Here is a 23,336-nt window from a genome sequence, read left to right as displayed (position 1 = left end):
ATTGGCACAAGTGTTCATAGATCACATTGTTAAATTACATGGGATTCCCTCTGTGATCATAACTGATAGAGGTGTTCAATTCATTTCCCGTTTCTGGCAAGGATTAGGTGCGACTTTAGGCATAGATGACAGATTATCTACAGCCTACCATCCTCAGACGGATGGACAAACAGAAAGAACTAATCAAACCCTAGAACAATTCCTTAGATGTTTGTTGTCCACTATCACGTCTAATTGGGTACAGGCTCTCTCCTTAGCAGAATTTGCATACAATAATTCCACACATTCCTCTACTGGGGTGTCTCCCTTCTTTTTTGCTCATGCACATCATCCTCGATTCCTTCCTTTTCCAGCACCCAGTCATTTAGACAATATTCCTGCAGTCCAACAACATCATGCCACCCTGCTAGAGATTTGGGAAACTGCCACCAGTGAATTAAGAAAAACCAAGGAAGCCATGAAAATACAATCAGACAAACACAGTCGGCCGGCTCCCGATTATCAAGTAGGCGACAGAGTTTGGTTATCCACCAAGAATTTAAGATTAGCAGGTCCAAAGAAGTTACATCCCCGTAATGTGGGTCCGTATAAAATCCTGAAAATTATCACTCCAGTGTCACTTAAACTTGAGTTACCAGATGACATGCAAATACATCCTGTATTCCACACCTCGTTACTCCAAGAATACAAACCCTCTCTAAATCCTGAACAGCCACCTCCTCCTCTTTTAGTGGGTGGGGAACCGGAATATGAAGTTAAACGAATCCTAGACTCCCGTAGACTAAGGGGTAAACTACAGTACTTGATTGACTGGGTAGGTTATGCTCCGGAAGACCGCTCTTGGGAACCTGCTGAGAATGTCCACGCCCCTGTCTTAGTACGTAGGTTTCATTCCCTCAATCCCTCTAAACCTCGACCTGTAAGACGGCCTTTGGGTGGGAGAACTTTAGAGGTCGGATCCTTTGCGCAGTCGTTACTTGGGTTTCGACTGTGGCATAGAGATTTGCTTGCTTGCCTTGTGGTGACAAACTTTTTACACGGTCCCCTTAAGGAGGTGGAGTCTTCACAAGTTACCTCCTATATAAACCCTGGTTAGCCTCGAATCCGGTGCTTGGCTTTTGGATTCCTGAACCCTGGTCCACGCCCCTTTGTTTCCTGTCTGAGCGTTTGAAGTGTCCGTTAGGGTAACGACTACGGTAGCTTGCCAAACGGTGTTTCCTGATTGATCCCTCTGTGTTTTTGCCCTGGTTACTGACTCTGGTATGAAGGCGGGTGAGGCGCTCCCATTCTGACTTAGAGGTTGCGGAGCGTTCAGTGATTGCAGTGAAGACGCGGTGTGAATTCTCCGTGCCGCGCGTTTCATTCTCAGATTCCTGCTATACTGTGGCTCTCTCCTCAGTCCCGTGCAGCGTTATTCATGGCAATCGCTTTATGGTCCTGAAGTTAGTAACGCTACTAGGATGTTCTAGTGTATTTCCCCAAATTACCCGTGTGCACGCCTGCAACTCTAGACTCACTACACAGGCGCTTCCCCTTTATCCCTGTGGCGAGATACATTGTTTCAAAGCACCCGTACCGTCCCAGTATAGATAGATTGTTCTTGCGCGGCCGCGCTATTAGAATTCCCTGGAGTGTAGCCAGAGAATAGAGCTCTCACTCCATTGTGGCTTTCTTAGGGCGTCTTCACTAATACCCAGTCCCTTCCCACACTGCTGAGTGTGATATCTGGTTTACTCCCTGAAGTCTGTGATACAGCCGAGGTGACACTGTCAGTCGCATGGTGTCTTATTGGCTGGAAGAGCTCTACCGTGAATTGACGCTTTGGTCATAAGCGTGATGCCTGCCATCCTCCTCAAATACTGCTGAGTCATTCGGATCTTCTTACCGCTTTAGGAGATGTTCAGTTGGGAAGGGATCTGGTGTGTGTGTGTGTCATACATAACGTCAGCACTTGTAAATCTCCTGTGTGTCTTGAACTAGGGGAGGGGGGCAAGGTTAATTAATGATATCTTCATTGTTCTTTCTGTAGGTTGTCCCATTCTGTTCCTGCGGCCAACAATCAACTGGGGTTCCAAACAGCTGCCTTCACACTACCGCCCCACATCTCCGGAGGTTCCCCTGTGGGTGAGCATTCCATTGAATACGGCTCGCCCATAGCGGCGCTTTAGGAGTGAGGGGACTTCCTCGTCGCTCCCGTGGATTGAGCTACGCAGTCATTGTGGTGGATCGGCAACATTAGTACTCACGACCCTCTGTGCCGGAGTGATTTCCACCACATCTGAATCGTCGGATTCGGAGGCGCTGACTAGTCCCTCGTCGGTGTGGTGTTCTTCTGGAGCGTCGACGCCTTCCCCGAAGATATCGTCCGGAATCGCCGTCGACGAGTGTGCCATGGTTCTTCTGGCCCTTCGGTCTCGAATGGTTTTCTTGGACCGGAATGACTTACACGCCGGACAGGCTCGAGCCTCGTGTTCAGGGGAGAGGCAGAGATTACATACTTCGTGGAGATCGGTGTGGGGGAATTTGGACCCACATAGAGGGCACTTCTTGAAGGGAGTCCTTTCCATTAGCCAGGACCGGAGCTTGGGTAGGCCCGAAGGCCGTCGTCGACGACTGGAATCGAAGGTTCTTGCCGATGAGAGCCGCGTCAAGTGGGGAGATCGCGATCGAAAACAATACCGCAAATTGGGGTGAGGATTGCGCGTCGAACTGGAAGCTGTTTGGAACAGGAGTGCGAAGATCACATCCGAGCCCGATGGCGGAAAAAAACAATCTGAGGATGGAACCGAAGCCCATGCGCAATACGATCCAAAGGAGGAGTCACCGACCTCGTGACTTCCAAAGACTTTCCAAAAGGAAAAACAACTGCAAACATCCGGGCCCAACACCAGATGGCGATCTATGCACAAGTGTGTAATCTGCAGCTCATATGCCTCGAACATAATCATTAATAAGATGTCAGTGCACAAGGTTGGCATGGGCATCCAAATAATGTAGAGGCAGGTAGAAGTTGCAAGAAAAGTTCTTGACATGGATTGTGCTATGAATCCTGGAATTACAAAACTGACAACTCTGTTGGCCTAGTTTTCCCACTTCTTTTATCCATTAATTAACTCCTAATGGAAAAAAACTAAATTACAACTTCATAAAAATGCTCTGAACAAGGGGTTCTAGATGCAGTTTTAAATAAAACTGCAGAACACTAAATCTGGTGAATAAACAAATCATCTGGAGTCTTGAAATATGCTGGCCCTGTTCAAGGTCACTTTGATAGATCTTTATTTTCGACAATTTTTGCAATTTCAAGTCCAAGCATTTAACAGTTGCTTGCAAAAATATCCTCATTTGACATATTTAATTGATAAGCAGAGTAAAAAAAAAAATTAAAAAAAAGAATTTTGAAAATGTGAAAACCTTTGCTGAATCATGAGAGAAAGCATCTCAAATAGATTTTGTAATAGAGTTTTCAGAGTTCATAAATAAGGTATAGGCTTAATGTTAAATCTGAGCACAGGCTTTAAAACTGCAACCTGTTAAAGCAAGTTCTAATCTAAACATCTCAATAGATGAAGAGTGCCTTAAACCGAAAATTTCCATAGTTGGGATTCAATACTTCCATATTCCTGCAGGGCAACAATTGAGTTCAACTTTGCAGCATACAATGTTATTAGTGGTATTTTTGCTGTACACACCTTGAGTAAGGAGGAAATGGCCCTGATCAGCACATTGTAAGGATTCTTTTCAAGACCCAAACAATAGCAATTGCTCTGGAGACTTGCCCCTTAACGTGGTTCGTCCCGGTTATATTAATTCAGATATTTAACCCTAAATAATTATAGGACTCTACGATTTCAAGTTTGGAATTATTTTAGAACTATTGGTACCTGCATTTTACTGCTGAAGACCACATAATTATTATTTTTGTCTTTCCTTTATTCACCATCAAATTGTGGATTTCTGAGTCACTTAATAAGGTCGCCAACTGCCTCTGCAGGCCAATCATCACGAGGGACATAAGAATTAAATCGTCTGCATACATTAACAAGGAAATTGATTTGTGACCCAACTTAGGCGTATGTGCATTATCTTTATTAACCCACTCAAGAATTGCAGTGAAGTATAAAGAAAATAGCAGAAGACCTAAAATGCATACCTGCTTCGACCAATTTGGTACAGGGATTTCTGAAGTATAATCAGAGCTTAAGTCTAATAAAACTCCTAGCCAATTTTCAGAGGATAAGTTAATTAAGGGACGTAACAAGGAGAAGGACATACCCCATTTGAATAATTCTTGCCATAACTGCAGTCAACTTTGGCAAAGGCGTAACTGAAGTCGATATATGACACGGACAACTACTTTCTTTTTTTTTACTTCACATAGCTCTCCATGATCATTAAGGCTACCTGTCCACTGTGGAACAGCCCTGTTTGATAGGGAGAAGAAGATCATTTGACTGTACCCAAGCTGAAAGGCTTACAAAACTGCATTTTGCAAAGATTTTACAGTTTACATTCAAAATGGCAATCAGGCAATACATTTTGGGGTCGTTCTGATTACCCTTTAATAGAGTGGGAATATAATACTCCTCCTCCAAGAATTAGGAATTGAACCAGATTCTAAACAAAAATCATAGTTGATTAAGATATGTGGCCCAGGTCTTGTGACATGACTTTAGTACAGCAACGGGATTACATCATAGCATACTGTTCCGATAGTTCAGTCCGAGACATTATCAAAGCTGTTTGCAGGAACCTTAAGAAGCACGTACTTTTTAGAATAGATGCCCTCACCCACCCAAAGGTGACATGCTTCATCATTGGGCTGTGCTCCTCGCCCGGTCAGCACTGCAATGCCTGGAGGGCCCCCAGATAGGGCGCTTTGCCAGAGATCTTTTAATAAGTTTGCCGGATGAGCAGAGTAGGGCAAGGGATGTAGTGTCCTACAGCCTGGGAGTAATCGTGAAAAAGTGAGGATAAAATCAAATGCGGCCAGATACCGGCATGTATTTAATGTGATCTTCCTGGTTGATGCAGAGCTTCAAAGAGGTGGCAGAGAAACTGGGGAAATAATGGTCCCCGTCTCTGTAAGTGAAAGGGTGCCAGTCACCTATAGACCTTCTAATAGGCTAGGGTCTATGCTGCAGGTCAATATGTTTCATGCCTTGAGTCGTTGTAGAGCGATCGATTGGCATTTCATCAGGACCAGAATGGAAAAACAGGTAAATGTGACCTTATCTTCTCCGCAGTTAGGAGCACAACAACTCAAAGCTCCACACCGTGTATAGGTGATAAGGTGCCAACTGACATCTTACCGCTACTTGAGAGCACTGTTCTAACAGAGTGCCCTATTTATAGTAATCTACATTAAAAAAATGGAAGAAAGATGTATGTTCATACACACATCAATAGCAACTGGTCATGGATCTGTGTTTAAAAACAATGGCGATGGTACATGCACCCACATATACTACACACTAAAAGTGACATTATGTCCCAATGGGTCCCATGCTGCCGAAGTAATCTGTGCAGATCCCCTGTGAACAAGTCTGCGTATAGTTACTGACCGTGGATCCCACAGAAAAGTAAGGTAGATACGACATACAAATTGTGGATCCTCACCCTTCTGAAGTTCAGGGCAAATCGACCTATCCGAGTGCAAGGACGCCACTTCAGAGCATGACCCACATCGGAGACGTAAACACGGACAAGGGTCACAATTTGTGAAAAATCCCAAATATGCAATGGGCAAATAAACGAGTCAACGTGTAAAAAGGGCCCCCACTTACTTGTCAGCTCTGGAAAGTGCGTAGTAGCACCTACCCCTGTCTCGCCTCCACAGAACTCGGAAGGCATTGGCGGCAGGTTTAAGAGTTTCTGGGTTAGATAGCTACAGCCAAACAGAGTCAACCACTCGGACACGCCTTGTATCGTCAATGAATGTCTGGGCAGAGTGGATCTTCATAAAGGGAGCCGTGCCTCTCGATCGTGGGCCGAGTGAACTAATTGGTTGCAGTTCGTGCCCAGGGAGATGAGCACAGTGAAAAAGGCTAAATGGGGAAAGTTTATTAAATACTCCCCTACTCAGTCCAAACTTAATTGACACGCACCACAATCTCAATCATCATAGTGTTGTATACCCTTACCATAGTGTAAGGTATCTCTCAACTGCTCAACCTCAAAGTGGCCAAGGGCTTAATTATAACAGGAGGGACTATTTTAGCATCTGAAGCATGGTACACGTCATAGTAAATGGGAAGCAGATGGAAGCCTCACCTAAAGCTGCAAGGTAAGTGAGACCAACTACAGAGTTTGCCTACAGGGTTGTGCTGATTACTTGAAGTCTGTCCAAGCGATGTTATTGTTTAGTCCTGCGTAAACAGTCCGGAGACGGAACACCCAGCATTGTTCCCTTTCGTCCAGTCTTCTTGTGATGTCGCGACAGGTAACAGTTTCAATGATTGTCCATCTGAGGTCAGTGGTGTTGTGGTTTGTAGTGACAAAGTGAGTTGGGCCACCCAAGGCCGTGGGGGCGTCGGGTGCAGGGGTGCCTTTTTGGGTTGGATCTTCCTACCAGCTCCTGGTCGCGGTTGGGCAGACCTTCTGGTTGGAGGTTGCAGGCGTCGGCACCCGGGATACTTCAGCTCGAGGGCCGTCTGGAAGGGATGGAAGGAGGAGCTCTACCGAATCCCAGAGGGTGAAAGTAGCCCGTGCAAACACTCAAGACCTGTTCAAGGACCGAAGGCCCGAGCTAGCAGATGCAAATATGTGCCGACCACATGATGCCAACCAGCGAGACTCCCTTGTGGGTGGAAGCATAAGAGGGGAGGTCGAGCACAGCGAAGCTGAGGCTGCCTGGGTGACTAGCCCTTGAGCCCTAAGATGTAGAGACAGACCGACAGGGTCATCTGGGGCCGGGCGATGACGATGTGCGATAGCACGATCCACAGGGTCCCCCGAAGAGGGCATCGCCCAAGTCCCCAGCAGAATATCGTACAAAGACCTGCCAAATGGTAGTAAGGGCTCGACATCTGCAGTGCCTTGCTGGAGCAGATCCAACAAGGGGTCGCAAGGCAGAGAGACAGAAGGAGGCTGGAGCTGTAAGATGTGCGCAGCCTTACGAACCACTTGTGCAAAAGCTGCACTGGCCTCCGTGGCTTTTCTAGTGGGTGACAGAAGGTCATAAGTGGGGGACGGTTGCAGGCTAACTTGTCCACCTAGGGCCAATGGTTGCATAGCCCTAGGACGTCCGGGGAACTACTCCACATCCCCATGTTCCTAAGAACACTCAAGCAACAATGTGGGGAGGGAACCCCCAGGGCCCACATCATCAATAGGGCCCACATCATCAATCATTAAGGGAGCAGGACAGGACATCTCCGAAGTCAAACGAAGTCCAGACGGCGCCACATCGGCGTTGACAAAAGCAGGAGGAGCCTCCAACGATCAGCAACGTGATGGCATCGACTCACCCTCCACCGTAACAGGGGACTACAGTGTGGAACGGCATCGGCCCCAAGACAAGTCAACCTCTGCGGCCGCATCCAACGCCATAGGGAGAACCGCAGGACTGGGCTCTGGCACCAGAGGACGAGTGCGGCCCGATGTGTGAACGGGGAGCCCACTGGGCTGACTCCCAATGTCGCAGCGATCCTTGTTCGGTAAAGACCGGTAGCAGCGGGCACTGGTGTAATGAATGCGTGAGGCCGATGGCCTCTTCTTCTTATGCTTACCTGAGGAAAGCGTGTAACTTACCCAGGAACGACTCCACGACCTGCCCCGAACAGAAATCTCAGCACGAGATGGAGACAGGCACTTGGCCTCATCCGCTAGATATGAGACCGGCGCCGCGCTGGACTCCGAATGGGAAATCTGGGCGAACAATAACTTTATCTTATGTTCCTACAAGGACTTCTCTGAGTCGTGGTGCTCCCCCAAGCACCACATACAAATCGCATGTGGATCCATCACCGACATCTGCTGCGTACAGGTCTCCATGACTTGAAGCCAGCAGGCACTACACATTGTTCCTCCGACGCAAAAAGGCATCATAATGGCCCCCCCAGAAAATAGGCCAGAGAAACTGCTTCTCCTGGACCTGCGTTGTAGACGCGGAAAAGAAGAAAACTGAAGTCAGATGGCTGGGAGGGACTTTTATGGATCCACTACCGTCACATCCGTTGACGACGTCAGGGCAGAACCATGCGGTGCCATCTCCCGGCACAGAGGTACTGCTGAAGATTTTCCGGATCCAGACTCACGCCTGGAGAATATTCTAAGTTAAGGAATCTGTGGCTGGATGTCTCTATCAGATACTGGTAACGTGCATAGGCTCCATTGTTAGATTGTTTCTCAGCATGAAGGGTGAGGATAAGAATGTAGCTTAAAAAAAAGAATAAGATTACCATGCAACGAATGAAGAAAGAAGGGCCTCGGCTACACCCAAAGTCTTATGGGGAGCAGGGTGGATGCATGTGAATCTACAGCACTACAGGTCACAAACGCATACTTAAAGGATAAGTAACATTTTCAGTGTAGGGTATGTGTAGCTATGTATACTCATGCTGTGCATAGATTATAAAGCAGTTCTCCCACAAGAGCTTGCTAGCCACAGAATGATGCAGAGGACTACAAGAATGTATGGAGTATAGCTTTGCCAACGTTACCTTGTTTGCAAGCTAAGACATTCACACAGTAACGCTTGGTGAAAGTCTGTGGAGTAGACCAGGTAGCTTCTTTGCTGATGTCAGCTACAGGAATGTTGCCTAAGGAAGCCATAGTGGCTTCTTTTTTGCAAGTAGAGTGTATGAGAAAGTGCCATCTTTCTTGCATGGTATGCCCCCACTTTTTGCTAAATTGCTGAATGTACTTTGACTGAGTGTACCCTGGACTCCTGCCAATCAGGTGCCCAGGGCCTATGTTCCTTCCTTAAAACACACAAACTCCAAATTGGCAAACCCTGGCCACATGTCAGCCCCTAGTAAATGGTACCCTAGGTACCCAGTGCCTTGTGACCAGGGAAGGCCCCTAAGGGCTGCAGCACTCATTGTGCCACCCTTAGGGGCCCTGTACCCTTACACACACACACTGCCTTTGCAGGCTGAGTGTCTGGGTGCAGGACAAAATGAAGAATCGACATGGCACACATCTAGGTGTGCCATGCCCAACACCCATCTCTGTGTGCCATGCCCAACACCCACACTGCCAAGGCATATGTCAGTCACCCCTCTGGCTGGGTGCCTTATGCCCATGGTGTGGGCACAGGAGCAGGAGCCCTGTGCCCCTACAGTACCCAGGTCCATTCCCGGGCACTGTAAGTGCAGTGCTGCCATTTAAGAGTACATGGTGCTGAGAGCTCGTCAAACACGAGCTCCACAGCGCCATAATGGCAACACTAAAGACTGGGAAGTTTGGTATCAATCTTCTCAGCACATTAAACCCACACTGATGCCAGTGTGAGATTTAATATACCAAGCACCCCAGAGGGCATCTTAGAGATGCCCCCTTACAACTAACCTACAATCCACGTCTGCTCTGAGGCTGCCCAGGCTGCCACACAGCAGACATGTTGCTGGACCCCTGGGTGGGAGAGCCCCTGCTCTCCCGGGCCTGCAACAATGCACATCCTGGGTGAGGTGATAAATCTCCTCCCCCAGGATGAGCAAAGGGAAGCTTCAAAGGCCTGCCGCCTCTAGGAGTTTCCCCAGGCCACTGCAACCCCCCACTCTGGCAGGAAGCTTGGCCGGAAACCCCATACAAGGACAGGGGATGTGCCAGCCTGCCCAACCCACCCCTCAGGTGGGGGAGGCGAGGTGAAGCACATCTCCGGGCTCTCGCCATCTTGAAGATGGGAGGCCCTACCCTATCAGGATTAGGCTACTGCCCCCCTCCCACAGGAGAGGGGCAGGATAGGGGGTGTACCCACCCCAGGACAAGGACCCATTGGTCCCTGACCTTCACCTACCTGTAACGCCCCTAAATCTAGTATTTAGGGGCACCCTAAACCTTCCTTCCCCAGATCCCAGATTCAAAACTATAAGAAGAGCAAGAAGAACAAAGACCTGCCCTGCAGCTGCTAAAAAGAGGAAGACACCAATTGCTTTGGCCCCAGCCCTACCGGCCTGTCGACCCTCGAACCTGCTCCTGCTCCAGCGCGGCATCTCTTGTGGCCAGCAACCTCAGAAACCCCGGAGGACTGGGCTACCTTGGAACTCTGATTCCCTGGGACTCCCATGAGTAGAGGCTCTACTCAGAACCTACCTTTTACCCCTGGCAGCAGCCCGGAACTGCGATTCCAGCCCACTCTGCACCCGCCAAGCCTGGCCGGTGCCAGAGTGAACTAAACCCACGAGGACGACCCCACGGCGACTGTGACCCCGAGTCCGGCACCCAAGGACCCCCCTCGTCTATCCTGAAGAAGCTTGCAGCCTCAGAACAGCGTGCCACCCCAACCGCGATCAACAAGAGGGTAAGATTTCCGACATCAAAAGGCACCCCTGCACCCAGCGCCCCACGGCCCTCTGTGCCCAATCCCGGGGTACCTACCTATCCTTCAACTACCCAACTTACCCCTCGAAGTGGTGGTGGCACCCGAAGAGTCCTCGTCCCTGAGCCTGCAGTCTTTTTCCAAACCGGAGATTTCCCATAGAAGTCAATTGAGCGCCCGACGACTCAAAAGCACCCTGCAGCCAGCCGCCCGAGTGGCCCTGGCAGTGAAAACTTTACTCCAACCTACTTCCCCACTTGCCCTGGGTAAGTGACCAGGAGCCCAGCTCCCACAGCCACGTGGCTTGCCAGACAGCAGCCACCAACCAAGGCCCCCCTATCCCTCTTAGGATAACATTGGGCCTAACTCTCTCTGCACCCGGCTGTCCTGAAACCGCTGAGGGTGAACTAACTGTACCTACCTGACACTGGGGGACCCCTGAGTCTATGCCCAGAACTTCAACTCTGCCAGTCGAGTACTTACCCTTAAACCGCTAACTTCATTTTCCTCATAGGGTAACATTGACTGGCTTTTGCTTGAAAATTCTTCTAAGTGTGGACTTTTCAAAACTTCAAATAATCACCAAAAATCAGCCGAGTGACAAAAACGAATTTACTCACCTGCTCTTAGGTGAGCTCCCAGTGCTGGATCTTGGTGCCCAGCACTGACTCTGAAAAGTACCCACAGCTATACTTACCTTTAACTCATTTTTCTTCCATAGGAAACCATTGACTGCTTTTCTGTGAAATTTCTCCTAAGTGTTGATTTCTGCAATTTCTAAATATTCCTCAAAAATCGTATAACATCTGAAAACGTAATTACTTACCTGTTTTGGATAAGTGTCCCAGTACTGAGTCTAGACACCCAGTACTGGATTAGAAAAGTAACGATAACCTACTGTACCTGTAACCTGCATTTCCTTCCATAGGGAATCATGGATTGTTTGCTCTGAAATATTTTGTGCTCACTTTTGAAATAGCTAAATATTAGTTAAAAATCATTACAGTACCAGAGTCGACTTTTAACAGCTGATTCTGAGAACTGACCCAGGACTGGATCTAGGATCCAAGTCTGGAATTACAAAAGTAATCTACAAAGTAATCTGTTGCATATAATCTGAATTTATCATTGAGCTCAATGTATTGTGTGTAGAAATAGAGTTGCCTACTGCAACTATTTGTAACTGTTTACTAAAAAGTCAATTGCATATACAAAAGTATTTTTATGAAACCTCTCCTGTCGAGAAAGTATATTTTAATTCCAAGTGTTGGTTCTAAAATAAAACATGCATATATTTTTTTTATACAAACCATTGGCCTAGAGTTCAGTTATTGAGTGTGTGTAACTATTTGCTGACTGAGTGTGTACAACAAATGCTTTACACGTCCTCTGATACTGCCTTACTGCTCGACCAGGCTACCACTTTGGAGAGTAAGGTTATATCTAACTTTAACCTCTGTTAAACCCTTGGGGTCTGTGGACTCTGTACACCCTGTACCTATTGAGGAACAGTATATACAGAGCCACTTTCTCACAGAGTGGGGTCAGGAAGAGATGGGCAAAGACAGTTTGGCTTTAGTGTACCATGTATTGATACATTAGACCGACCAAAGTGCTCTTCCCGCTTTAGAGAGAGCATGGCCATTCTGTGGTTTGGAAAAAGAGACTAAGAGTTGTGGCTTACGAAAGAGTCTTGTTCGGTCAATGTAATACATGAGGGACTTTTTAACATCTAGTGTGTAGAGAGCCCTGCCTGGCACTGGCTCTGGATGTAGGAAGATTGGGTGTTTGGTTGAGGTGGAAAGAGACTACCTTGGGGAGAAAGTTGGGGTTTGTCCTAAGGACTACTCTATCTGCGTGAACTTGGAAGAAGGGTGGCCACAAGCAATACTATCTTCCCAGAATGGTACTGCAAAGGGCATGAGTGAAGTGGTTCGAAACGAAGGCCCACAAGTCTGGTGAGATTTATGTTGAGATTCCACAGAATGGGAGGTGGAAGCCTGGGGGGTGAAATAAATCTTCAGTCACTCTATGAAGACCTAAAGGACTGGGACTCTGAAGAGTGTAATGTGTTCCCTGTTCTGAAAGTAGGCAGCAACAGCGGGCAAGTGAAATGTAATGGACATATAAGCAAGGTCTGACAGACAATATCTTTGACTGCTGCCATGAGAGGGTAGGTGCGACTAGGACTACAGTAGTGCACAAACCTTTTTCCAATTAGCTGCATAGCAGGCTCTTGTTGAAGGTCTGCATACCTCCTTGAGAATGGTTATAAACTCTGGAGGTAAGTTGAGGTAGCCAAATTCTAAGACCTCAGGAGCCAAATTGCGAGATTTACCTGCTTGGGATTCAAGTGTGAGTGTGCCCTGGATCTGTGTGAGAAGGTCTGGCCGTTCGATACTAGGAAGAGGTCGAGGAGAGTGGTAAGCGATGGCTCTCTGGCCCAGATGGGTGACACTAGGATGAGAGTGAGACATTTGCTGAAGCCTCTGAGACACAAACGAAGGAAGCGGAGAGGAGGAAAAGTGTAGGCAAACATCCCTGATCAATTCATCCATAGTGCATTGTCCAGGGACTGTGTTTGAGAATTCCAGGAGGCGAAGCTTGGCATTTCACATTTTCAGCCGTGGCAAAGAGGTCTAACTTGGCAAACCCTTAATGACGGAAGTATGGCAGTAGGACTGAGTAGCGTTCCCACTTGTGAACTTGTTGCTGCATCGTGCTGAGCAGGTCTGCAAAGTCGTTCTCCACTCCCCATAGATATTCTACTAGTAGATGGACCTTGTGATGGAGTTCTCACTGCCAAATGCCGTGACCCAACACAGACAACTGCAGGGAAGAAGTGCCACCCTGTTTCTATACATCTCACTTGGCAGTCACGTTGTCTGTGCAAATGACAGCTACCGTACGCTGAACATGAGTGAGGAACGACATGAGTGCTAGCTGGACAGTCAGCAGTTTCAGGTAGTTGATGTGGAGACTCTGTTGATGGGTGTCCACATACCCTGAACAGTCAAGTATCTGAAGTGTTCCCCCCTCGGTCAGTTGCGATGATCACCTGAAGAACTGGGTCGAGAAAGGACCTGCCTTGTAACAGATTGGTGCTGTATCACAACTGCAGAGAGCAATGAGTACAGCCCCAGATCAACACTAGATCCTGCCAGAGATGCTCTGCTAGTGACCACTGTGCTGCTAGGCACTCCAGCAACGGGTGAAAGTGTAACCTGGCATGGGGGTCTATGGCAATGCAGTAGGCCATCATGCCACCAAGAAGGCGCATGTCTGATTTTTCTGATTGAAAAAGAGGGAGCAACGTTTGGAAAGCTTGGATCCGTGCTGGCTTGAATAGGCTTTCCTGGTGACTGAGTCGTGAACTGTAACGAAGAAGGGCTGGATCTTGAGGGGCTGGAGATGGGACTTGCCTGGGTTGATCGTAAAGTACAAATTGTGTAACAGGTTGATGGCGAATTGGGTGGGTGCCAAGCACTGCTGTTGTGTTGCTCTTTTGATGAGCCAGTCATCCAAGTAAGAGAAGACGTGGATGTTGTTTCTCCAGAGGTGAGCAGCAACCACAGCTAGACACTTTGTGAAGTCTGCATGCGGATGTATTTGCTGAGGGGCCTTAGATCGAGCATGGGTCTGAGGGACCCGTCCTTTTTGGGAAAGAGAAAGTACATGAGTACACTCCCTTGTGCCAGTGGTGTGGTGGAGAGGCACTGGTTCTATGACTCTTTTGCGAATGAGTGCCTCTACTTCCCCCTGAAGGAGATGCTGGTGTTCCTGATAGAGGGCATGTTTGCAGGGAGGAATGTTTGGTGGGGTTGAGGCGAGTTCTGAGTAGAACTGCTTGATGATGGAGACAACACATGGACCGGAGGTAATCCCCAGGCAGTGACTGACTAAGACCGAGTGCAGGCTTCGGGGCTTGATGCCGGACCCTTTTTAGGACAGTGCTCAGCCTGATGGTGCCAGTGGAGGGGAAGGTGTTGTACTCAGACCACATGTATTTTAAGTGAGATGAAGTTCCCCTGCTTCCAAGTTGGAGTGAGAGCTCAGTTTCGGGCTGAAGCAAAGGGCCTGGTGGCTTGAAGTCACTGGTTGTGACTCTACCTCAATGTCGTGGTCTTTGAAGAGATATGGGGTGTTTTCTTGACAGTGTGCCATAAGAAGCAGAATTAGGCGCCAATCTTGACCGTACAAGGGCATTTTTTGGGGTCAGAAGATGATGCAGGTGGTGCAGGATGCCTCACCCTGCTCCAGTGAAAGACACAGACCCAATGCTGAAATCGTCAGGGGAATTTCGAGTGGCACTGCGGACAGAAATATAAAGGGCTTCTTTGGCACACTGAGTCTGCATTCTTGGTGGAAAAAGCAGGAGAAGTTTCTGTAAAGAGGCAAGGGGAGGGGGGGGGGGGGAGACTTGGTCATCAAAGTCGATGGACTTTACTGTGGCCAAAGCAGAAGATAGTTTATGCAGATCAGGGTGGAAAATCTAGAGTTAAGGATGACAAACAGCAGTAGTTGTTGACCCAAAGCTCGCAGGATGCACTTACAAACCCAACAGCAGAAAGAAACAATCCAACAGTGGAGCTGATGCAAATGCGCATTTACCAGTAGTAGGTGGTCTAACCATATCGCAAGACTCGAACACTTCGCCAAAGAAAAACAAATTGCACATATCTGAGCCCAACACTAGGTGGCTGGAGTATGCACAGCACGAGTATCTATAGCTACACATGCCATAACCCTGATATCGCCTATAAACTGACCTAAGTGTTTCAAGAAGAAAGCATGTGCCTTCTTTCTCTACCTTCCTTTCCACTCCAAAAGATGGCAGCTGCTTTGTTCACTACTTCGTGATATACTCAAATGCCATCCGGAGGGGGAGGCATTGAGGAGTATATGTCGATCTCCTCTTGTGAGGACAGTGCCTCAACATACTCTCACAAGGTTTCCTCTTCAGTTATGTGAAAGTCTAACTCCTCCGAGCCAGCTGGCATAAAAGTATACTCGTCTTCTGTTATCTGTTTTGTTCCATATCGTGCTGTTTCTTTCTGCTCTGGAGTTTTAATGTCCTGCCTCAACCTTTTAACCCTTAAACCTTAGAATTCTTGTGTAGGGTCTTAGTTTTCTAAAAAAAAAGCGTTGCATCAAGCGTTTTATCTTGCCTCCAGTGCCCTTTTCTTCCTTTCGACGTTGAACATGTCGAGGGATTTATTGTTTCAAGAGCATCTGACCATCTATTCCCAAGCATCTCGATTGTCCTCTGAAGTTGAACCAAAGCTCTTTAGTAAATCATTTCTATTGTTTTTTTTCTCACCTGGTAGGAAAGGAAGTCTATAAATCTACTCAGATTGCAAGATTTTTTGGCGATTAGGGCTTGATCTTCTATTACTCTACAGTTTTACAGGCAACTTTCCTTGGGGGGGAGGGGGAGTGGGGGGAATCTCTTCAAGTTCTGTAGAGAAACATCTGAGAAGAGCTTGCATTGACAATGTAGGACCACAATTTCATTTGGAGGATGCCTATAGCTGCCTTCACCCACAGACCCTATCACCCTACTGGGATGTTCATAGCTGATCTCCTATGGGAGGTGATAGCCCTGGTTTCCAGCCTACATTACCAACTGCCACTATGTGCTGCATGGACTTTCACCCACCAGCTATGCACTTCTGCATAGCCAAGGCAAAATGTTAATAGAATACTGCAAGGGGAGAATGTGAACACAGGAAATGAGACATGGTTTGCTACATTTGTGTTTAGCTGAGATGGCACCCTGGTCATGCATTGCATTAAAATCCTGTTATCACTGTGGTAACACCAAGTTTTCACTGTCCATGTACTGTAGAGAACAGTGAGAAACGGTTGTGGACATAGAAAGAAGAACATGGTCTACTATAGCGTGCAAGAGAGATGGTGGCCTGGCTTGGGGGTTGCCCGTTTAAGCTATCCCTAGCTCACTTTCTATTACTGTGCTATCGCCATGAGAGCTCAAGCTACACCTTTCCTGCCCTCCTAGTTCTATGTATGTAGCAAAGCAGACCCTACAATCTAACACCAAGGAGGAGGACTCAAGTATCATACCACTAGATAAAGGTCCAATTAAGAAGAACCTGAAGATCTTGAAAAATTACCCAACCTGTTTGGACTTCTGAACGGTTACATATTTCAGTCCAGGCTGTTCAAATTGTATTGTTTTTCCCCTCAGCTGACTTCTTCATGTTAATGGACCACAACCTCAACCCTGGTCTCCTTCGGATTCTTCAGTATTGGTATTGTTTGTGCACTATTTGAAGCCTATGTCAATCCACCTACCCCATAACCTCTCTTCTACATACATGTTATCGACGTGGTTATGAGCAAACTTAAGAGCGTGAGCCTGTTATTTTGCTTTGGTACATTTGCCACACAGGTCATCAACCTTACCTTGAGTGTGTGCTGCGTCCCCCAGTGTACCTAGCCCATCCTTGATCCAAGTCAGTTATTTTCCCACCCATATTCCTATCAAAATATACCCAATTACCCCCATACCAGAATTTGCCTTGTTGACTGGCAAAATATTCTTTACTCCTTCCCTTACAGTCACAAATGTGCCTGCTATTGAACCCTCTGTATACTGTGACCACTGAATTGGTCATACATATTAGAACCATGCCCAGAAACCGCACAGACTGATGTATTCCTGATATTTCTAGCTGTTTACATTTAAAGTTCTTTCTAGATTTCTTTCTGATGTGTCTTCTATTTCTCTCTGCAAAATTGACTCTGCTTGATCTGCAATCTTAAATGTTAATACAGAATTCACAATATTCTCCGCCACTTACCGAATAGGAAACTCCACAAGGGTGTCAAGTTTTTCTCGAGAGAACTTGGTGTAGGCGAATCGTTTTAGGTGGATGATGAGAACTTCCGGTAATGACCACAAGTCAAGCTTTTTGGTAGCCAACTGATGTTTTTTACAGGTAGGACAGTACCTAAGTGAGGTCAGATAAATTAGGATAGTTATTGAATGATGCAATTGAAAAGTGAATACAGCTATCCTCCGATTAAAATGTAAATGGATCGTGGGAAAGGGACAGATAAAGAACAAAAACAAGAATTGGTGTAGACTGAAAGCAATAAAATTGCTGAAGAGAAATTAAGACCATAGAATGTGACATTCAGATCAGAGAAAACAAACTGATGATTATGAAGGATCACATGCAGATTAAAGGGAATGGGTAAAGCATAATAAAATGATCAGAGAAAACTAGAACAAGGGAAAGTCATTCCTAAATATGCGAGAAGTAGAGTATCAGGACAGCGCTACTGGAAACAAAGATAGTATTTCAAGAAGCAGAGACTATGGCAAATGTTGCATTACACAAACCACTTAAAATTACACAGTAGGAACAGAAACATACAAGAGGAAAATCTGATAGGATGGAAGGCGCGAAGGGAACATCGAAGAAACTAGCACTTAAGGCATCTCAGTATAAATGGAGATGTGTTTTCAAGTCAATAATTACCATGGATTCTCTTCTTCCAGGGTCTCGACCGTGGTGAAGAGGTCTATGCACTCCTTCAGTTTCACAGGATGCTTCCTTACCATGTACCCCATACAGTCGTGTTTAATGTACCGCTGCAAAAAGAGTGCAAGAGAATGTTTGCTGAAGAAAAAGGATTGCAAGACTAAACCTGAGGGACAAGAGACTTACCTATGGTAATGCCTTATCGGATAGAGACCCCATCTAGCAGCAGGTTCCATTAACTTAGAATTATCCTCAGGCATCAGACTGGATCTTGAAACTTTTCATGAGCCGTACTCCTGCACACCGGTAACTGGCAATCGGCTCAGAGTGGCGTCGTCTAAAATGACCTGCATGGTGCCTATATAGGAGCCATTTAGTGTGCTGACGTAAGTTACTTTTCGTGACTTTACACACCAGGAACACAGAGACACAAAGAACGCTGGTGTGGAAAGTTAGGGTCCAGAAAGGGGAAAGCTCTGTCCCTAGCAATGGGTGGGTTGGTAAGGAATCTGCATCTAGATATTCTCTACCAAATAGGGCTTTACCGAAGGTAAGTAATTTATCCATGTGACCGACTTCTAGACGCAGATTCATTACCTTAGAATAGATACCCAAGCAATACCTCCCCGATGGTGGGTCTGCGAAACAATCTAATACCCAATAGTCCTGCAGGATCGAACGGGCAAAGTGCCCATCGTGACATACCAGATTGTACAGGTAGCAGTGTTTGGTGAATGTGTGCAAGGAAGCCCACATTGCAGCCTGGCATATGTCCAGGACCAGGCTTCGCATGCTAATGCAGTGGTTGCAGCTTTGGCTCTGGTAAAATAAGCATGCACACCCTCAGGAAGTTGCTTCTTGGCTAATGCAGAGCATGATCCATCAGGAGATGGTCCCTTTCTGCGTATTTCCCTTTTTTGCTCCAACATACCCCAGCACGAAGAGTTAGTTGTCCACCCGGAACTGTTTCGTGCGATCAAGGTAGATCAACAATGCTCTTTTTTGGTCCAGATAGTAAAGTAGCTCCTCTTCCTTAGAGGGATGTGAACTACAAGTAGGTAGATTGATGGACTGGTCTACATGAAAGAGCGATTACTTTTAGTAGAAAGGAAGCTCTAGTTCGTAGAACCAGCTTGGCTGGGTAGATATTTAGATATGGAGGCTTGGATAACAAAGCCTGAAGCTCACCGACCCTGGGCAGATGTTGACACCAGGGAGCACAACATGATGGTAAGGAGCCTGAGAGGACAGTTGCTCAAGGGCTCAAAAGGGAGTACACGTCAGGAACATCATCATGAGATTAAGGTTCCACTGAGGCATGATAAAGGGAGAAGGTGGAAACATAAGTTGCAAACCGTTCAGGAATCTATGTACAATAGGTGATTTGAAGAGGGATAGCTGGCCAGGCAACCGCTGAAAGGCTAAAATAGCAGAAAGAAAACACTTTAAGGTGCCCAGAAACAGGACCCTGCTGGGGAAGGGATGAATTTTAAAAAAGCTTTAGAAAGAGTAGCAGAAAGGGGATCAAGCTGCTGCTTTTCTGCACACTATGCCACAAACTTGCCCCAATGGCAGGTGCATACCGTTTTGTTGGAAGGACGTCTGGCTGCCAGAATAAGACTGCATACTGGGGAAGGTCGAAGGCTGTCCACTGTTGCTGCTCAATCTCCAAGCAAGAAGGCAGAGTATTGGCGGCCTAATAGGAGGACCGTTGGCCATGCTCAACGGACTGGGATACCAAACTCTGAGCCCAGTCTGGAACCACAAGGATGACTTGGGCCCAGTTGTTCCTGATCTTATTGATCATTTGTAATCCACTAGGCATCTTCGGCTAAGTTTGTCCACCCTGGAGTTCAGAGAGCCCGCCAGGTGTTAAATCATCAGAGAAATGTCCTGCTATTCTAGTCATGTGCTCTCTTGACAAAGGGTCCACCCCATCCGGTTTATTACAGTAGCACATGGCAGTTGTGTGGTCCGTGAACACCTGCACCTGCTTTCCCCTGAAAGAGGGTAAAAAGGCTTTTAATGCCAGCCGAATCACCTGGTCTCCAGACGGTTGTTGGGAGTCCAGATTCCGCCAGAGATAAGAGACCTCTGATCTCCGCCTCTTCCAGATGGCTGTCCCATCTCAGAAGTGATGCATCTGTCACTACGATCAGATCTGGTTAGGGAAGGAAGATGGGTCTGCCGCAGACCCAATCGCAGTTGGTTAACCACCACTGCAAATCTTGCGCAGTTCCCACCGAGACTGGACCATAGTCAGTGAGCTTTCCTTGATGCTGTGAGCAGTGGAACTTCAGATCCCAGGGCAGAGTCCACATATGCCAGAGGGCATGTGTCACTAACAGGATGCAGGAGGTATGAGGCCCAGCAGCCTCAGAGTCATTCTCCCCGAAATCCAGGAGAGAGGATGAAACATCTGTATAATACCCTGAATATCCTGGACTTACAGTTCAGGAGGATAGGTCCAAAACTGCACTGTCTCTAGAACAGCTTCAATGAAAGGGAGCATCTGAGAGGGAGTCGGGTGTGTCCAGCGAATGCAGGAAGGTCCGCTTTTCGTCAGGAGGTGGGAGACAACAACCTGGGGGAAGCCCGCCCTCAACAGCCAGTCGTTGAGCTTGGGGAAGACTGGCATCCTTGATCTCCACAGATGAGCGGCAACCATCACCTTGGTGAACACCCGAGGGGCGCTGAGGAGGCCAAAAGGGAGCATAGCGAACTGAAATGGCATGTGGCCCACCGTGAACTGCAGGTAACGCATGTGGGCAGGCAGGACGGAAATGTGGAACTATGTGCCCTGCAAGTCCAACGCTACCATCCAGTCTGCCATGTTCGAGGCAGACAAGACTGGAGCGAGCTTCAGCATTTTGAACTTCACACTCTTGAGGAAGAAATTGAGAGGACGCAGATCTAGGATTTGACAAAGGCCTCCATTCTTCTTGGCCATCAGATAGTAGAGGGAATAGCAACCCTGACCTACTTCTGGTATCGACACCATTTCCATGGCCCCCTTGAACAAGAGAGCCACCACTTCCCGACGGAGCAGAGAAAGATGGACCTCCTTCACCCTGTCTCAAGCAAGTGGCATGGGTGGAGGGGTAGTCTTGAAGGGGAGGAAGTAGCTGCTCCAAACAATCTGCAAAACTTATTGGTCTGATTTGAAACACTGCCAGGGGTGCAGGAGATGGCAGAGCCTTCTGCCCACTGAGTGCCCATGATAAAGGGGCAGACTATAAGGGCCTGGAGGCTGCGGCTGCCGGGGAGGTGTGGACTGGTCTGACCGGGGGCTGCCTGACCCACAAGGTCTGCAGATGCCTTGTCCTTGGTGACTCAGAGCCTGTGAAGCCTGCGAGCCGCGGTGGCTAGGTGGCTACAGACGCGGTTGGAAGCCCCTTTCGTGGTCACATAAGAAGTGAAAGGCTTATTGGAGGTGACAAGGGCGCACGGAAAGGCCCTTGGACCTGGCAGCCCTGCTGTCCTTAAAGTTCTCCAGCGCTGAATCTGCCTGGTCTCCGAAGAGACGGAAGCCATCAAAGGGCATTTCCATAAGCAACGCTTGGATATCCCCAGAAAAGCCAGTCGTCCTTAACCAGGCGTGGCGCCGTAAGACCATTGTCGACGAAACCAATCTGCCCAGTTAGTTGGTGGTGTCTAGGCAACATCTAATGGTAAGCTTAGCTATATCCCTCCAATCGGCAACAGACTGGGAGAGTACGGCCCGGGCCTCCTCAGGGACAGTTGGCAGCACCTGCACAACTGTATCCTATAGAGCATGGGAATAGCTGCCAAAAGGCGCGCAGTATTCACAGACCGCAGTGTCAGGCTGGTGGAAGAAAACATCGTGTCTACGTTGTCAAGCCTTTTTGATTCCCGATGTGGTGGTGCTGTTGGAAATGCTCAAGGATTTACGTGGAAAGTGGAGGCTTGGACCTCCAAGCTCTCTATGGAAGGGTGTTGTGTGAGGAAGTTGAGGTCCTCTGGGGCGAGGAGATGGTGCCAGCCAATAGTCCTGTTCACAGGAAACCGTGTTGGGCTTGAACCAATTTCCAAGCAGGATGACAGTAAGAACTTCATTAAATGGGAGAAGCGGTTCAGAAGGGGACACTCCTGTTTGAAGCACTTCTGCCAAGACATTCGTCTTGACTGCCACCGAGACCTCGGCTGCCCTCCTTAACACCATTGCAAATGATTCTCCCTCCTCCTTAGCCACAATAGGGGGAGAAAGCATGCCAGTATATAAAGATGTAACCAGTGCAGTGACATCTGCCAAATCCTCACCCCAGTCCCTGATAGGGTCATAATGCTGGTATTCTTCAGAGTCCAGCGACCGCTCCCATTCCTCCTTGAGTCCTAGCTCATAAGAATATGGCTCCGGGTCCAGAGTCTGTCTTGGATGATGCCCATCCTGCTCTGCGATTGAGTAAGGGATCAGAATATGGACTGCAGAACAGGGAGCATCAAGATCGGCGCCCGGAAAGGTCAAGGTGGTACAACCGGCGCTGGTCAATCCAGCTGTGGATCCCAGGTGCCAGACTCGTGCTGGAATGGATCATATAGGGCCCATCCTGAACCAGCAAGGCCCGTAGGCATGGCAGTGGGAATGGGCCACCCAAATATAAGGTGCATAGCCTCAAAAAATTCCCTGAATAGGGGGGTGGTCGCTTTGGCTCCAGGAAATTCAGGGAGGCGCGGAGACGGCCCAGGCACTGGCGCAACCACAGAGCCATGCCTCGAATGTCAACGCTCCCTCGTGTCGTCAGCCAGTGGACAAGGAGAAGTTGAAGACCTCTTTGACGACTTCTTGCAGGACTTACCCAAATGACCCTATGACTTCTAGTGTGACAAGGATCTCGGACTCCGTGACCGCTCCTGGGATATTCCTTTCGAGCAAAACCTGGAGCGTTGCGACATCGAGCCACCAGGAGCTTGAGGAATCGCTCCCTCAAGGCCTTCAGGTTAATGCTGTGGCAACTGGAGCGGGTTGTCTGATCATGGCCGCGCTCAAGGCACCAAAGGCATACAAGATGCTGGGTTGCACTGACAGCAAGTAGTGACAGGCACCACGGGGCCTAAAGAAGGACATCCCTGCCACACCAGGAAGAAAGCCCTCTGAAAGACACGACAAAACATAGAAAAAAGTTAGTCCAAAATGAACTAAGGTGTAGCACTCTCTGGAGCTGCACTGGCTGGCATCGAAAGAAAATAACTGACGTCAGTACGCTGGGGCGGTGCCTATATAGGCAGTGAACATGTCCTTTATGGTGCATAAAACATCACGCAGAGCTAATTGAGGCCACCAATTGGCACGCAGGGGTACTGCTCGAACATTTTCCAGATCC

General features: G+C 47.9%; 1 protein-coding gene across 1 annotated transcript in view; it reads right to left on the bottom strand.

The window, feature by feature from the left end:
- Positions 1–23,336, bottom strand: part of USP11 (ubiquitin specific peptidase 11) — a 401,576-nt gene that overhangs the window by 49,725 nt on the left and 328,515 nt on the right. Inside the window, exons 17-18 of the mRNA XM_085629511.1 lie at positions 17,992–18,104; positions 17,308–17,457 (exon numbers count right to left, since the gene is read on the bottom strand). Coding sequence (XP_085485637.1) covers positions 17,308–17,457; positions 17,992–18,104 — 263 coding nt within the window. The remainder of the gene's footprint in view (positions 1–17,307; positions 17,458–17,991; positions 18,105–23,336) is intronic.

This window comes from Triturus cristatus, chromosome 10 (assembly GCF_964204655.1).
Source record: "Triturus cristatus chromosome 10, aTriCri1.1, whole genome shotgun sequence".
Lineage (NCBI taxonomy): Eukaryota > Metazoa > Chordata > Amphibia > Caudata > Salamandridae > Triturus > Triturus cristatus.
Note: the sequence above shows the minus strand (reverse complement) of the source record. Positions and strands in the feature narration are given on the sequence as shown.